Genomic DNA, 16,226 nt, shown 5'->3' with positions numbered 1-16,226 from the left:
CGATTGGCTGGCAACCAGTTCAGGGTGTACCCCGCCTCTCTCCCGAAGATAGCTGGGATAGGCTCCAGCACGCCCGCGACCCTAGTGAGGAGAAAGCAGAATGGGAGATGATTGAAGGAACTTGTTGAATATGTGTCATTAAATCATTAACCAGTTGCGATGTGTCTTTTTAGGAAATCCCTCGCAGTACACTGGACTCGTTCATGCAGCCATTTCAAAGTACTCTGTGGTTGCTGGTGGGTCTTTCGGTACATGTGGTGGCGGTGATGCTTTACCTACTAGACCGGTTCAGGTACATGGGGAACCTGTGTGTGTGCGTGTGCGTGTGTGTGTGTGTGTGTGTGTGTGTGTGTGTGTGCATGGAATCTTAATCCCTGCAGATCTTCCAATCAGTTTAGATGACAAGACAGACAGAGGAGGAGATTGAGTCCAACCATCGCATCGCTATATCTGTGCTGCCTTCTTTGTTTGTTTTCCTTCTGTTTATCTTTCTGGCTTTGCTCGCTCATGTTCAGTTCCTTCCCTTGCCCTCAGGCTGCCAAGGTTTTCTCAAGCACATTCTCTGAATTTCATGCAACCCTTCCAATGTTTCTCCTGCAGCCCGTTTGGAAGATTTAAAGTAAATAGCGAAGAAGAAGAGGAAGATGCCCTCACCTTGTCATCTGCCATGTGGTTCTCCTGGGGAGTGTTACTGAACTCTGGAATTGGAGAAGGTGACATGCACAAACTGAAACTGTAGAAATTTGTCATTTGTTGCATATGGCAACCTGGTAATAGTATTGTGACTTTGGGGCAAAACATTAGCTGTGCCTTGCAGGGAAATTGATGTCAATTGATGTCAAAGGCATTAGAAATACTGCAATTTGACATACCCCAGCCTTTCTTTGAAGATGACATTGTAATTGTTTTAAAAGGGCTTTGATACTATCTTTCTTTTCCATTTTATTCCTGTAGTCTTTACACAAATTCACTTGATTTGGTGTCTTCTATTTCTTGTCCATTTTTTTGCGCTCTCCTTTTGTTGTGTACAGTATAGTCCAGCATATACACTTTGGTCGAGTATTTGAACAGTGACATTTGACTTCCAGGTGCACCTCGCAGTTTCTCAGCGAGAATCCTTGGTATGGTGTGGGCTGGCTTTGCCATGATCATTGTGGCTTCCTATACTGCCAACTTGGCTGCTTTCCTAGTGCTGGACCGGCCTGAGGAGCGTATCACCGGCATCAATGACCCAAGGGTACATGATAATATGATCGCTTGTCAACACTACAATCACTTGCAACATTGTTAATCAGACCTCAGACCTCTGCCAGAACTTAAAATTTGTCCCCTGCGAAATCAATGATTGAATGACTAGGATCTTAATACATAAAAGATTGTAGTCATTTTTGGGGTGATATTACAAAATGTAATTGGAGCTTACAAAAGCAAAAGATGTGATAACCTGGCAAAACTTTCAAGATTATAAGCATATAAAAGACTATATTATAGGATTTGGGGGGAGGCTGTAGTTTGTAAGGACTTGGCTTTCGGAGGATCAAAGGGTTTACAATATTGTGATTGGGACTGAACTGGACTGAAGAGATGCTAGTCAGATTCCTAATCCCTTAAATAAGGCACCAGGCATGAATGACTGATCAGATTCAGAATCCTGATCAGATTCAGATGTTACTTGGCTTAACAATATACCCACCTTGATTGGGAAAGCTCACAAATGTTGAGGTTCTTATTAAAACAAAATGTAAAAAATGAATGGAGTATTGGGTGTATGGAATTTCTGCAAAGGAGAAGAATGTTTTTTTTTATTAAAAAAAAAAACTTTGGAAAGGGTGTTTGCGCACAATAAACCGCATGCTGATTTAAACATAAATTCCTATGCACAGGTAATTAACACACAAGTATACGGTCAAAATATTTGGCAGCAGCTCTTGTAGTTTTATGACTTTATGACAAATGTTCTCTTCAGCTCAGAAACCCATCTGACAAGTTCATCTATGCCACGGTGAAGCAGAGCTCCGTGGACATCTACTTCCGGCGGCAGGTGGAGCTTAGCACCATGTACCGCCACATGGAGAAGCACAACTATGAGAGTGCCGCCGAGGCCATCCAGGCAGTGCGTGACAAGTGAGTCTCGGCCAGGCCACGTTGACAGAGCGTGTTGCCGGCTTCTCAACCTGTCAAGCACAAAGTCAATGCTGCCCCGGTCAGGTCAGGGGGATGGGGGAGGGGTGGGTGGGGTGGTGGGCGGGGAGGAGTGGAAGGGACACATGGACCTTTGGATCAGATGGAATCTGTAGGACTTACTCCAGCCATCTGTCTGATCCAGGCCCATGGCTCAGCAGAGACCCAGGTGGGTAGATGTGGACGTAACAACCAAACAGGTAACAGAGTGATGTGGAGCTAACATTGAGTGGAGGAGAACCCTTTTTCAGGTTGTACCCAGGCAAACATCTATGAGATGGGGGGACTATGATGGGGGAGGAGCCCTCACCCATCTGTCATTGGATTACATTAGGTAAACGCTGAATGACTCACAGGATCTGGTGTGCGAGAGAGAGGGCCGCCGATCGTAAATGTGTATGTAGATCATTGTACTGTTGCACCGTAACCCCTCCTTCCCCTCCTCCTACTCCTCCCCCTCCCTCCACCTTCCGCCCTCCTCCTCCTCCTGCCTCCCCCTCCCCCACAGCAAGCTGCATGCTTTCATCTGGGACTCTGCGGTGCTGGAGTTTGAAGCCTCGCAGAAGTGCGACCTGGTGACCACGGGAGAGCTGTTTTTCCGTTCGGGCTTTGGCATAGGCATGCGCAAGGACAGCCCCTGGAAACAGAATGTGTCCCTGGCTATTCTCAGGTCTGTCCCAGCCGAAGGTGCATTATTCGTCCAATTTGTATTTTCTTTTCTTTTCTATATGATTTCATGGTCATGTATTGACCATTTTTAGCCATTGCCTTGTCACATCTCTCTATTTAGCTCCCCTTCCTGCCTTGTCTGTCTGTCTGTCTGTCTGTCTGTCTGTCTGTCTCATATATGTTGCGATCAGGGTATAAGCGACTCTAGTGTCTCAGTATTTGTGCAGTGCATTGACTTTATCACCTCTCTCCCTGAACCCTTGCAGTTCTCATGAGAACGGCTTCATGGAAGACCTAGATAAAACCTGGGTGAGATACCAGGAGTGTGACTCAAGGAGCAATGCCCCAGCCACACTCACCTTTGAAAACATGGCAGGTATGGTCCATAATGCGTAGGAAAAGCGGTAAAAGTGATTGGACAAAAACTGCAGTGGTAAGTTACTGTAGCCCTTTTTTGTCCAATACCTTTATCCCCCAATTTTCTTTGTGTCGGTGTGGGTCATGTGTACAGTCTCTCGTGCTGTGACTTCATAGTCGTAAAATTGGGAATGTGTGGTTTTCAGTTATCCGTGGGAGCTGGTCTAAAAGAGGCGTGGCAACCACTGAGCATGACTTACTGCTCTGCACACAATGTCCATGCTCAGTGGGAGAAGTGTGTGTTTTTATGATCAACAGCTCACATCTTTTCTCTACTGCTCCCTCTGTACAGGGGTCTTCATGCTTGTGGCTGGTGGCATAGCAGCAGGGATCTTCCTCATCTTCATTGAAATAGCATATAAGCGCCATAAAGACGCCCGCAGGAAGCAGATGCAGCTCGCCTTTGCGGCCGTTAATGTTTGGAGGAAGAACCTGCAGGTAGGAATAATTTCCTTTGTCCTAACCAGGGTGAAAGAGCCTGGACTGAGAGAGAATCGCTTTAGCTCGCCACACTTCTCATAGGGCTCAATGTGGGAACTTTCCAAGTCACATGCGGGAAGTCTTTATACACAAAAATATTCAACTACAAATCCCACACAGTGGCCAATCTGCCTCCAGTAAGACAAGTAGTATGTAACTAAGTGCTTGCATATGCACTACATCATTCACTTTCCAAATAACTTCATAATAGGACTTTATGACCCTTTAACAAATCTTAATACACCAATCTCCTTGTCCATAGCATGATGTTTTCTATTATGGCTTGTGTAATCTGTTTAAGGTCAGCTCATGCAAACATACGGTAAAAAAAAAAAACAGAAATACAATTTCCAATCGGTAAACACAATTTCATTACGTCATCACATGGGTCGCGGGAGGGCTGGAGCCTATCCCAGCTATCTTTGGGCAGGAGGCAGTGTACATCCTGAACTGGTTGTCAGCCAATCGCAGGGCACATACAAACAAACAACCATCCGCACTCACATACACACCTACGGGCAATTTAGAGTCGTCAATTAACCTACCATGAATGTTTTTGGGATGTGGGAGGAAACCGGAGTGCCCGGAGAAAACCCGCGCAGGCACGGGGAGAACATGCAAACTCCACACAGGCGGGGCCGGGGATTGAACCCCGGTCCTCAGAACTGTGAGGCAGACGCGCTAACCAGTCGTCCACCGTGCCGTCTCTATTTAAGCCACTGATATTAAAGACTGGTTTGATTATTAGTTTCCCAGGTAAACCTAATTGAGGGGTAATTACTAAAGGAGGTTTCTTCACATTATTAAGTTAGTTACAGTTTGAATGCATAGTGAGGTAAAAGAAGGATCTTTCTGCTGATGAATAACACAGAATACTGGAGTACAATAGCTTGGCAAAGGAATGGAAAATACTGGACATTTCATGTATGGGTGTCTTTTTATATATTATAAAAAGAATGACCATGCCTTCCGCAGTAAAATAATTACCTTGCAGGAGCACACCATTCCACACAGCAAAAGCATGCAATTGAAGCTTTGCCATAGGTTTAAATGGAGAATAACTTATGGTGTAGTCACCATTGTCCCTTCACCTCAGCTCTATTGAGGACCTGTGGAGATTTCATAAAAGGAAGGCCTATGAGGGTGGACAGCAGTATACCTGCAAACAGCAATTCTTGCATGCTCAAATGAGATACAGGTAGACACTATCAACTGAATTACAAGTTCAATGTATGAGAGTGTTGTTAAAGTGTTATGAAAGAACAGCTCCTATGTAACTTGATGAGCAAATATGTTTTTGGGTTGAAATATCATTTGTATTAGTTTTTGTTATTTATCTCTCTAATGACTACATACAACAACATATAACTTTTTTTTTTTTTTTTTACAACCATTTGTTTTCTTTTGTTTTAAACTGAGTTGCATAATATGTTGGAACACTGTGATGTGAGTAATTCTGAAAACAAAAACCAAAAAAAACGCTGTTCCCACTGAGGTGGTTTTGTTCTAAAGAATCCTGATTATTAATTATTATTATTAATATTTATTATTAATAATAATTATAAATGGTCAAAAACATTTATTCAGTGTGGGAAATAATGTGGAACACAGTGAGGACCAACTTAAAACGTCTTCCACTTAATACTTTTGAACTACATTTTAATATAATTATATATTTCAGCTATTTGGTTGGCTCACTATTTAAAGCATAGGTTAAATCTGGTGTAATCTAAAGCAAAGTGAAGCAAATGCATTGATATAGGTAACTCAATGTGCTATACATGATTAAAAGCATTTTAAAACAAAGAAAAAAACACAGCTTATAAACATTTTACATTTTTTTTCAAAGTACAATATAAAACAGTGTACTGGTGCAAAAAATCTCCATCCATCCATCCATTTTCAACACCACTTATCCTGGTTAGGGTCACAGGACGCCGGAGCCTATCCCAGCTGACTTCGGGCAAAAGGCGGACTACACCCTGAACTGGTCGCCAGTCAGTCGCAGGGCACATATAGACACGGACAACCATTCGCACTCACTTTCACACCGTCACTGAGTGGGAACTGAACCCACGCTGCCTGTACCAAAGTCAGGCGAGTGTACCACTACACCATCAGTGACGCAAGAAATCTCATTTAATCTAAATTATTTCAATTTTTGCAACTGGTCTGAAATCCTGTATTTCATTTATTTATTTATTTTTAATTTGCATGAGCTGACCATTAAAGCACCACAACAAACTAGTCATGGCTCCTTCTCGAAGGAGGGTTGTCATCCATTTCCCCTTCAGTCTTATGCTTTCACTCCCTGCGCGAGCTACGTGTAATGGCGAGCCACTGTAACTGTGTGATGTGGGCATTGCACCATATCATATTTTATATGATCCAGAACTCTGTAAAAAAAAAAAAAAAAAAAAGGTACAGTATAAAATCACAAGTGCCTGTCAGCAAATCAATCTCATCTTGCTGACTACTGTTCAGTATGTACGTGTTCTCAGCGTCCTGATATAGATGTACATTCTGTGGATGTGTACAGCAGGCGATTGCATGCTTGGTAGGATGTGAGCGGGGGCGGGGTGGCGCATCACGGAGAAAGGAGAGGGGCACACTTAACTGCGAGCAGACCGCCATGATTTAGATCCACGTCAACGACGATCACATCGATTTTTCTGCAAGGCTAAACAAAGATTGCTCAAGCACGCTCATCTTTGCTCATTACCCATCACCAGTGCCTTGGAGCTAAAGAGGCAGACTATCTTCACTGCGATATCGCATATCCGCAAAAATGAAACCTCATGCAAGGAGTGCTGAGGGAGCCCATGAGTTGAGCTAATCCAATATGTCCTGTGCCAGACATTATTCATACTGTTTGGGTGTGCTGTTATGATTGCTCACAGTTACCTCATTTTGACAAATTCAACATGACAACTTGGAAATGTAAGACATAAAACCATCACGATGGAAAATCTACCATTGCAGTGTATGTGACCTCCTCCTCCCTCAGTGCAGCCACCACTGAGAACTGGAATCCCATTGCTGGCAATTTTGGGGACTTTTTGTATGTGGGATCGTATGTAAATATTTGTTTATAATGCCTCATGTCGGTATATGACCCAAACTCGCATACATAGGAACACAGGGTTGGAACTTCAGAAAATGTGCACTTCTGACTATTCGAAATATGAATTTGTGAAGCTTACCGTACTTCTTTCTCCCTCGAAACTGTCTTGGTCGCTAGATGCGGCCGATGCAAAAATATGTTTAACTGACTTTTCATTGCACTCCATACAGATGTCTCTCAATAATATTGAATATCATGGAAAACACACATTAATTTAATGATTTATTATATGATTCTTATAGAGAAATATTATATTATATTTTATAATAATCTAATTTTACGAAGATTCTGACTTTGGGGTTTCTATTAGCTGTATGCCATATCAGTTACAATAAAAAAAAAATGACTTGAAATATTTCCCTCTGAGGTTAATGAATCTATAGAATATATGACTTTCACGTTTTTAAATTGAACGACTGAAATATATTTTTCCATGATCAAGTCTTTTATGGAGATACACCTGTACATGCATACACTACAAATTCACATTGAGCTATAGTCACTAAAGTTTTGAAGGTCACTCAAATTGAGAGTTCCACTGGAATATAGATCTTTTTTTCATTCTGTATTTTCATGTTGGCGCTCAGCCTTGCATGACCAAGTAGCTGCAAATGGGGCTTTCAAGCATTTCCATTTCAAATGTTAGTCAGAAGTGCACTTTCTGAACAAACTTGTCATATTAGAAGTGATTCAAGAAAACTGTGATATGTTCTGAGTTGATGATGATGATGATGACCATGATGATGATTATGATGCACTGTAGCGCCATGCTGCTCTTTCTATGGAGAACTAGCTAGCCGCGAGTGCCCCACCAATATGAGGGCCCCGCATCGACTGTGCAACACGCAGTGCCTCATCAGGCCTACAACGTGAAAGAAATGGGGTCTAAAAAAAAAAAAAAAAAAAAAAAAAAAGGTCTCTTTGGAAATTGATTTATGTTCCTAAAGGAAGACAGTTTATGGCGGTTTGTGTTTCCCAGCCTTTCATTATGAACTAACATGAGATGTCATCTTCCAACAGGAGAGTAATGTAATTCTTAATTAAAGTCAAGCGATGACTGCACCAATCACTCCTTCTGCCAGCTTCATGCCATCCATGCCTGCCACTTCCCGCTCACCACCTGATCACTTCATCAGGGGGTTGAGAGGAACGTGCTGGATGGCACCAATGCGCCCTAAAAAAAAAAAAAAAACTGAATGAAAAAGAATGTACTGTGGGGCCAATGCTGGAGATTATGAATTTGTCATGCTGTTTGTTTTGTGTTTATTGATGCTATGTTTTTCCATTTTCTTATCTTTCCATCCAACCATAAAATGTCCTAGCATGATGAAATTCACACCACACTTCCCTGCCCCTCCCTCCCCCCTCCTCCCCTCCACTTCTCAACCTCTCACTTATTCTTTACTTTATTCATGCAATGCTTTCGTTTCACTATAAAATATTAAGTATTTTCCTTTCTTGCATTAGCTGACATTTGGTGCATATTTGGGATCTAGAGTCTGCATTTTAATTTTTCTGATGCATTTCATCCCATTTCATTCCCTTATGTGTGGGGTGAATTTCCATTATATCCGCTATGGTATAATGACTTTAAATGGGCTTCAGTTACAATTGCTGTTGTATCCCTCTTTCATATGCATTTGAGTGGCTCTCCACTAACCCTATTGTAGCTTGACTTTTTATATCTGCCTGGCTTTGAATGTGGATGTTTGCTTTGCTTTTTTTTTTATTTATCCAAGCTATTTTTCCTTTTCCTGATCCCTTGGCTCAAGCATAAGGATATTCTTACGTAATAACGATCAAGTGGATGGACATTTATTTTATTTTTCTTTTCTTCCCCTATGCAGCCATCTTCCTCTCTAGAGACTCAGGATGTAAGAATACCTTAATATGAGTTCTTATATGCACACAAACACCAAATTGTTGAGCTGAGAGTAGTGGTGGGGCACTCTGATGGTGATGGATATGGTTAAAAGTGCTTATTTTTCTTTGTAAGTTTGTAAATATGATGCATGTCCAAATTTCAAACATCTAGTTGAAGTTGTTTGGCGACCTTTTAGCTGTCTATATTGAGTATGGGTGTTGTTGGCTCTCGGAACTGGGACGTTTGCGCTCAGGCGATAGTTGGCAATATTTGGGATAGTTTAATGAGTGAAACATGCTATCACGCCCACTGACATCTTTACGACCCATCATTCATTCAAATGCATTTCTAAGAGCCCTACGATTGGACTACCGTGCCAGCTTTGCTGAACCTGTGTGACAGCTTGCATAAAATTTATATGAGTGCCCTCATATCATACGGTTAAACCTTCCCACTCTCACGTCCTGAACCCTCTCTATCGCCCTCTTTGCTCATTTTGCTCCCATCTAATTAGAGCATAATACTTGAAGTCGATTATTGGGGTGGCTGGGAATGGAAGAACAAAGTGAAAGCAAGGTTATCTCCCCAGCCATAGAACATGAATAATGTTTCGACATATATTTATTTTAGGATAGAAAAAGTGGTAGAGCAGAGCCTGACCCCAAAAAGAAAGCCTCTTTTAGGTCCATCAGTACCACCCTGGCCTCCAGCATCAAGAGACGTAGGTCCTCCAAAGACACGGTAAGCAGACCGAGAAGCGACATCTTCCCTTGTTTATTCCTCCCTCTCTATTTTCTTCTCTTCTGTCCTCTCTGCCCACATTTCCATATCCAATCATGAGAGTGTCCCATGCTCCACTCATCCATATCCACCGGGCTCAGCTGCCTCTGCCACGTGTCTGTCAGTTCAGCATTCGATCCACCATCGACCATCCTTAGCGCCTCCACAGGCTGGAGTGCTTAAGTGCAGGTCAGGTCAGGCCGCAAGCTACAACTATAGAGGCTATCCGACTTTATTCATTACAGGGGAAGGAGTGTTTGTCCACAGTGGGCGGTTTGGTTGAGAATTAAAAAAAAAAAAAAAAAAAAAGAAGCTGCCAGTGGTGTTTTGTCTTGCGCTGCTGGTTTGGTTGTGGAATCTGCCAAATGTTTGGTCCTTGGACATGGTGTGATGCGTGTCCTGTAATGGTTTTGTGCGCGTGCGTTTGTGTGTGTCTCTGTCTGTATGTTTTAATTGTGAGCAGTCGTTTTGGCAGCTTTATCTTTATCGTATTCACCTTTTCTTTGCACCAATCCTGCACTTTGTCTGTTTGGTTTGTTTCGGTTTCAAGCATGTCCTGGTGTCCTAGCATTTTATCCCAAATTCTATTTTCAAGGTGGCTATTTGATGGCCAAGTCTGCTGAGAAGAAAACTAACAAGGTTTTAAACTGATCCAGCTGTCTATTTCAGGATTACTCATGGATTTATATTCATATTCAAATCAATTATTATCATTACTATAATTGTTTGCTTTGTCATATTTTGCTGTCATAATTATTGTTTATTTTTCTGTGTGTGTGTGTCGTGAACTGTCTGTGACCTTTTCAGGGTGTTTCCAGGTGGTGAAGACTTCTTCTTTTATTTTGACTGTATGAGGCCGTAGACTCTCACTGTGCAATTGATGCAAACGTGAACTGATAATTTTTTTGTCTTCATTCCTCTTTGAATCTTGCTGTCGCACATTGAGAGTACCAGTTTCACAGTTCAGTGTATAAGCGCCACTCGTTGCCTAGCATACAAATGCAAAAGTCTGCTCTATACATGTATGAGTGTGTGCGTGTACGTGTGTGCGTGTTTGTTTAATAATGTCTCTCACTTTCTCTTGTGTTCACTGACATTTTATTATCGTCCTTATAGTGAACAAAAGCACATTTACTCTCCCTTCTTGAGGTTTGGCAGTAGAATTGAAGAGAAGACGGGAGGGATCATCATTTGTATTACGTCTACTTTGCTTTTCTGTTCGGTGCGGGAGCCGAAGTGGAAAAGCTCGAAGCAAAAAAAGTGTTTAGCCGAAACACACGATGCAACCAAAATATTTACCATCCTCAGTCTTTGACCTTTCTTTTTGATTTTATATCAATGTTATTCTTTTACATAAATGGATATCAATGGACTTTAGTGTCAGTGTCCCTCACCCACATGCCACACTGCTCCTTTCTCCCTCTACAAGCATGCAAACTGTCATAGATGTAGTGGCAGTAGAAAACAGTGCAATACCCGCTTTAGCTTTGCTGTGTAGTGATAAGCTCCACCATAGTTGTATTTTGAATAAGTGGCTTTGAAACGATTAGTTTGCTTGTGACGTCTCTGTTGTGCTGCTCCCCTTGATCCCAGTAGAGGCCACTGTTAGCAGGCCGACGAAGGAGCTATAAGCCATATGAGCGGAAAACTGAAGGTCAAGCCAATGGGGGACATCCACTCTTGAAGATTTCATAGTCTGGATGTCTCTGTAGAAAGGAGTACAGTATTGGGGCTTCACTGTAAACCCCCCCCCCCCCCCCCCCAAAAAAAAAAAGATGATTCTATGTGAAGAAAGCCATAGAATTAGAGCATACGAACTCATCTAAATCTTAATGTTAATAAAATCCGCATGCGTCATCATCTGCATGAATAGTTTAACATGTGAATGTTCGCGGGAGAACAGAACTGAAATCGTCTCTTTTTGGGTTTTCAACAAATGTGCAATGATATTACTTATACAGTTATAGTGTATGTCAAGTCGAGAGGGAAGCCACAGCTCAACTCAGCAACTCAGCGTTCTTGTGGAAATTCTGACATTGACTCATTCAAATGATGACTTTACACATTATGACTTTTTTCTCATAGTTCTTTTTGGTGTTGCCCTAATACTCCTTCATATTTCTGCAAATGGCTCCAAATTTTAAATGATAATATAAAAAACACTCAACAATTTAAGCACATTATGTATCTATCTGTATCCTCTTTCATAAAAAAAATAATTTAATTCAAAAAAGAATAAATAAATACATAATGCTGACATGCCAGTATTTGTTTTCCAGAATGATTTATTATATATTAAGATTGATTGTTCAATCAGGTTTGCAAAACAACAACAACAAAAGCATTAACACTAAAAAATACAACCTGCGGCTGTCAGACTCCATACTTAAGGCACAAATCAATCAAGAAAAGCCCTGTTACCATAGCAACTAGCAACCTGCATGGAAACCAAGTCTTACTGCTCCTCTCCATAATTGACTTCACTCTGCTTCAAATGAAGTGATGGCTCGGACACAACAGCACTTTGAAATCAACCTCAAAAGTCTTTTTTCTCTTCCTGGGCTGCTAAAATCAGAGATGACGCCTCTGCGCATGGAAGAGTGACTCCTCAAATCAAAGAAAATTAGCCCTTGAAGGAAAGACATGATTCAAATGTGCTGTTGTCTTGGCTCATGTGCACATAGCGTCCGCTCCCAACTGACCCGCCTCAGGCACAAGAAGTCTAGAACAAAACTAATCCGCCTGAGATTGGTTAGAAAACCTTGCTGCAGAAATTAAGTGCATTAAAATGTCGAGAATATTATACCGCTACTCCATAAAAAGAACACTTTTTTTTTTTTTTTAGCAGAAAATAACACTCTTCCGTGTTCTCCCTTCCTCCTATGTTCTCTCCAACTCTGCAGCAATACCCACCCACTGACATCACAGGGCAGCTCAACTTGTCTGATCCGTCCGTCAGCACTGTGGTGTAGGGAGCGTGAGCACCCAACTTGCCCCAGCCGAAGGAGAGAGGGAACAAGAAGAGGAAGGCGACACGGGAGGCGATCCATCGCCCTCATTCTTTCACCGCCAGCCAGCGGAGATTGTCGACAAATTGAAGACGTGGCTTAAACCACCCAATTTGCAACCTTTCAACGTCTGGATTACCTGACCATACAGGTAGATGTCTCGAGGGTCCCTGAGCATGCACCGAGCCACCTCAATCACATATAACCTTTCCCATATGCATATTACTTACTACCTGCGTATTTTATCTTACATTTTTCGGACATACTTCCTTACTTGTCGATTATTCCCATTTCCTCACCTGCCTCCTCGCTTTCTGGTGACGTTTAGTTACAATAATGAATAAGAGCGTTTTAATGCCAGTACTGTAACATAGCACTTCCAAGTAGAGCCTCTAAACCATTGTAATATTTCGTTTTTAATGGCACAGTCCTGCAATATATGTCCTGTAAGCTTCCTTTAATATGTGCATCTTTAAAAGGAATTGTTTGTGTGACCTTACACATTTGAAAATAGTTTAGATTTGATTTATTTCATTGGGAAGCACTACTAAAGACCCTAATGATCATGATTAATCATGAAGGCATGTGTGTGTTCGTATACAGTATGATCTATTTGTGTTTGAATGTCACTGGTCATGTAATTACTTTTATGATGATGGTTATCATTCATAGTTCATCTTTCCCTCTTTGGTTGTCCACCAAAATGCCAAATGCATGTTTTCGATTACCCTACGAATTTCTTCAATAAATATTATTCACTTGAGCTTTAGTACATTTTCTAGAAGACTGAAGCATTTGTTTTGCTGTCCGATGAAACTGCAAACTAATATTTTTATGCTCTAAGCCATGTTATGTTTGGGGCTGCCCTCCGTCTTCCACTCTGCCGCTGCAGTCTCTCACTTTTCCGGTCTCGAAGGGGTTGCATCAAAAGGCCAGGTTTTTCAGCCAACCAGCCCTCAATCGTTGGTGAAAAACCTTCCTTGTGGCAGAGGTTGTTGCTGGGGAACTTTTTCACGAAGGAGCCTGAGTGGATTTGAAGCATTGCTACGCTCGCAAGCTTTGGTTGGCTGCAAAAACAGGCCTTTTCCCAGTTTCTGGAGCTGAGAAACAACTGCCTTCCTGGTGTGCAGCACCACATAGCACTTTACGCTGAGAGGGCACTCCCAAACTGTTATAAAATACACTACAACAGGATGGCCATAAACTCACCTTTACTGTTCCTTTTTCTTTTGTGCGATTCTGCATTGTTAGACAGTAACTCAGTCTACAGATTCATTTTTAACAAAGTTGTAACATTTTGCACAATCACATGGTGCCAAACATGCATTAGTCCACGACCTTTTAACAATTTGCTCTGACCTGCATGCTGACATGTTATTACCACTCCTACTGTCTCTTATTTGTCTTAATTGTTTTTTTTTCTTCTGACATGTTGTCACTGTGGATTTGAATTGAGTGATCCAGTTCAATAGAATGAAATGTTATAGAGTTTGGTTTAGTGTCGACGGGGATGGGGATACTGTATTGAGTGTTTGTGTTATGACTGCTGCTGAGAATGTCTTTTACTACTTTTCTTATTTGTTCACTCACACACACACACAAACACACACATTGTTATACAGGCCTGCACACACACAAACACACACACACTTAATATAGAGTATAAAACCCTTGATTTCTTTATTCATTGAACCGTTTTGTTAATAGAACTGTAAATAAAACATAACTTCAAGTCCCAAAATTGTGTTTTTCAATTATTTATCATCTGCATCGATCACTTTTATTTATCCGTTAATCCATTTTCTAATCAATCCCAATCCCAATTCACTTCACTTCAGCATGAGGTGGGTTACAAGCCTGGATTGGTCGCCAGTCAATCACAGGGCAATTTTGAATCAATATTTGAAATGTCATTATTTATATGATCGTGTAACATTCCTGAAAAAGGCCATTTTGAAAATTGTATGCACACATTTGAGCAGGCCGCTATTGAGTTTGAATTATTGCTAGACTGAATGTCTTAGACTATAATGTACCTGCAATGGGGGAGGGGGATTACATGTAAAAACATGTTTGCATTATGTAATAACCCTTGAACTAAAAACTCTGAACCATCTAAGAAAGAGCATAAATATAATCTAGTACTTCTCAAATGTGGTCGCTGATGGCATATAGTGGCTTCAGTTCTAACTCAGTGAGTGTGAATGATTGCTTGTACTTTATGTGTCCTGTGGTTGAATGGTGACCAGTCCAAGGTGACCTCCACCTTGATCACAGCAGACCAAGTGTCACACTTGGTCATGGAGATGAACAGAAAGCCAATCAAAAGATACCACTAAGAACCCTTACCCTAAAAAAAAGGCAGTGACCCGCAATGGTCTTGGCTGACCTATCCTCACAATGTCCAGTTTCCCTTAAAAAGTCAGCCTTAGCAATGAATTATTGATCGTGTCTGGCAGTCGTCTTCCTCCGTCACATCCTCCATTGTGCACCTCGCAAGACCATTTATAGCTCTGATCAACCAATCAGAGGATGGAAAAATGCCGATGTTACTCTAAGCCTTCAGGAAGGCCAAGACTCCATCCATCCATTTTCTGAACAGTTACGACCCCCTTTACCAAAAAGCCCTCACTGACTACTTGTGGGTACATCTGGATGATATATAACATGTAAAGTCAGTTTTAATGTTTTTGTTTAGCGGACATGTTAGCAATATTAGCAATGCTACACATGATTTTGTTGCGCTGGAATGAGTGCAGTGTCTTGATTTAAAAGCCACATATAACTAATAAATAACACACAACCTATAGCTAATATGTTAGTATGTACGCATGCACAGATATACGAAGTGCACAGAAGGAATTGAAAGACAAGTCAAACCCACATCCCGACTCTTCTGACCTCCAGCTGTCTTTTAAGTCTTCTGTGTATAATACTTTGAGGAAGTCTATCTTCACGTGCAAATGGACCGGATGACATTTTACTCTTCCTACAGAAGAAAATCCAGTTGTAAACTCCTTTTGCGGAACTAATTCTTCTTTCCTTCTTGTTTCTTGATGCTGGTTTGTATAAATTGGCAGCTTCTTCCAAAAAGGTGGGTGACAAAATAAGCCTGTTTCCAGTGATTGCTGAAAGAGAAAATTCTACTTTACCAAACATTGTTTTGTGTGTTCCCAAATGTGAAATAACAATATGCAGATTATAGTCACATGATCCACTTTGTATATTAGCATTAGATTGCAGGAGTGCAGGTAACGAAGAGCCTGTCGAGTATGTATTTTAACATGTGAGCCTTAAAAATAGTCTTATCATTTTAGAGTTAAATATTGACACAAAACTGCACCAACGCCAGTTTAGTGCTTTGTGGAAAACTTCACTTCCAAGCTTAACTTTACATTCAAAAGAGGATGCAATTTGCAAGCCAGCTTTGAGGCTGCACCCATTTACATGCAAATACTAGACAAAAACAACAAGTAGCCCTGCAGTTCCTCAGTCCAATCACCTACGATGAGGATCGCTGCCAGCCCAAGACATCTATTGTTTTCATCTCGTGAGTGAATAACTGCTTGCTTTGTCTGTCAGACCAAGAAAACGTGGATTTCAGATTCCATCCAAGCAACAAATGTGCATCAGGTCTCGCTCCACATCAACTCAGGCTCTAAGTAAAGACATTGTTCCTACCACAGGACGAGTAGCCTTGGAG

At 41.4% G+C, this 16,226-nt stretch overlaps 1 protein-coding gene across 9 annotated transcripts in view; it reads left to right on the top strand.

Moving 5' to 3' along the window:
* grin1a (glutamate receptor, ionotropic, N-methyl D-aspartate 1a) overlaps nucleotides 1-14,264 on the top strand; it is a 40,261-nt gene extending 25,997 nt beyond the window's left edge. For 4 of the 9 annotated variants that reach the window (XM_061697623.1, XM_061697622.1, XM_061697620.1 and 1 more), the window contains 9 exons: nucleotides 174-292; nucleotides 601-713; nucleotides 1,089-1,237; nucleotides 1,967-2,124; nucleotides 2,690-2,851; nucleotides 3,117-3,226; nucleotides 3,560-3,705; nucleotides 8,719-8,745; nucleotides 12,419-14,264. In XM_061697623.1, the coding sequence (XP_061553607.1) occupies nucleotides 174-292; nucleotides 601-713; nucleotides 1,089-1,237; nucleotides 1,967-2,124; nucleotides 2,690-2,851; nucleotides 3,117-3,226; nucleotides 3,560-3,705; nucleotides 8,719-8,745; nucleotides 12,419-12,487 (1,053 nt within the window). In that variant the 3' untranslated portion in view covers nucleotides 12,488-14,264. Of the gene's footprint in view, nucleotides 1-173; nucleotides 293-600; nucleotides 714-1,088; nucleotides 1,238-1,966; nucleotides 2,125-2,689; nucleotides 2,852-3,116; nucleotides 3,227-3,559; nucleotides 3,706-8,718; nucleotides 8,746-9,365; nucleotides 10,980-12,418 lie in introns of those variants that run through there. The other 5 variants (XM_061697621.1, XM_061697619.1, XM_061697618.1 and 2 more) reach the window with 3 other exon arrangements.
* Nucleotides 14,265-16,226: the final 1,962 nt, after the last annotated feature.

This window comes from Phycodurus eques, chromosome 15, assembly GCF_024500275.1.
Source record: "Phycodurus eques isolate BA_2022a chromosome 15, UOR_Pequ_1.1, whole genome shotgun sequence".
In the NCBI taxonomy this organism is placed as follows: Eukaryota; Metazoa; Chordata; class Actinopteri; order Syngnathiformes; family Syngnathidae; genus Phycodurus; species Phycodurus eques.
This window is presented reverse-complemented; position numbering and strand designations above follow the sequence as displayed.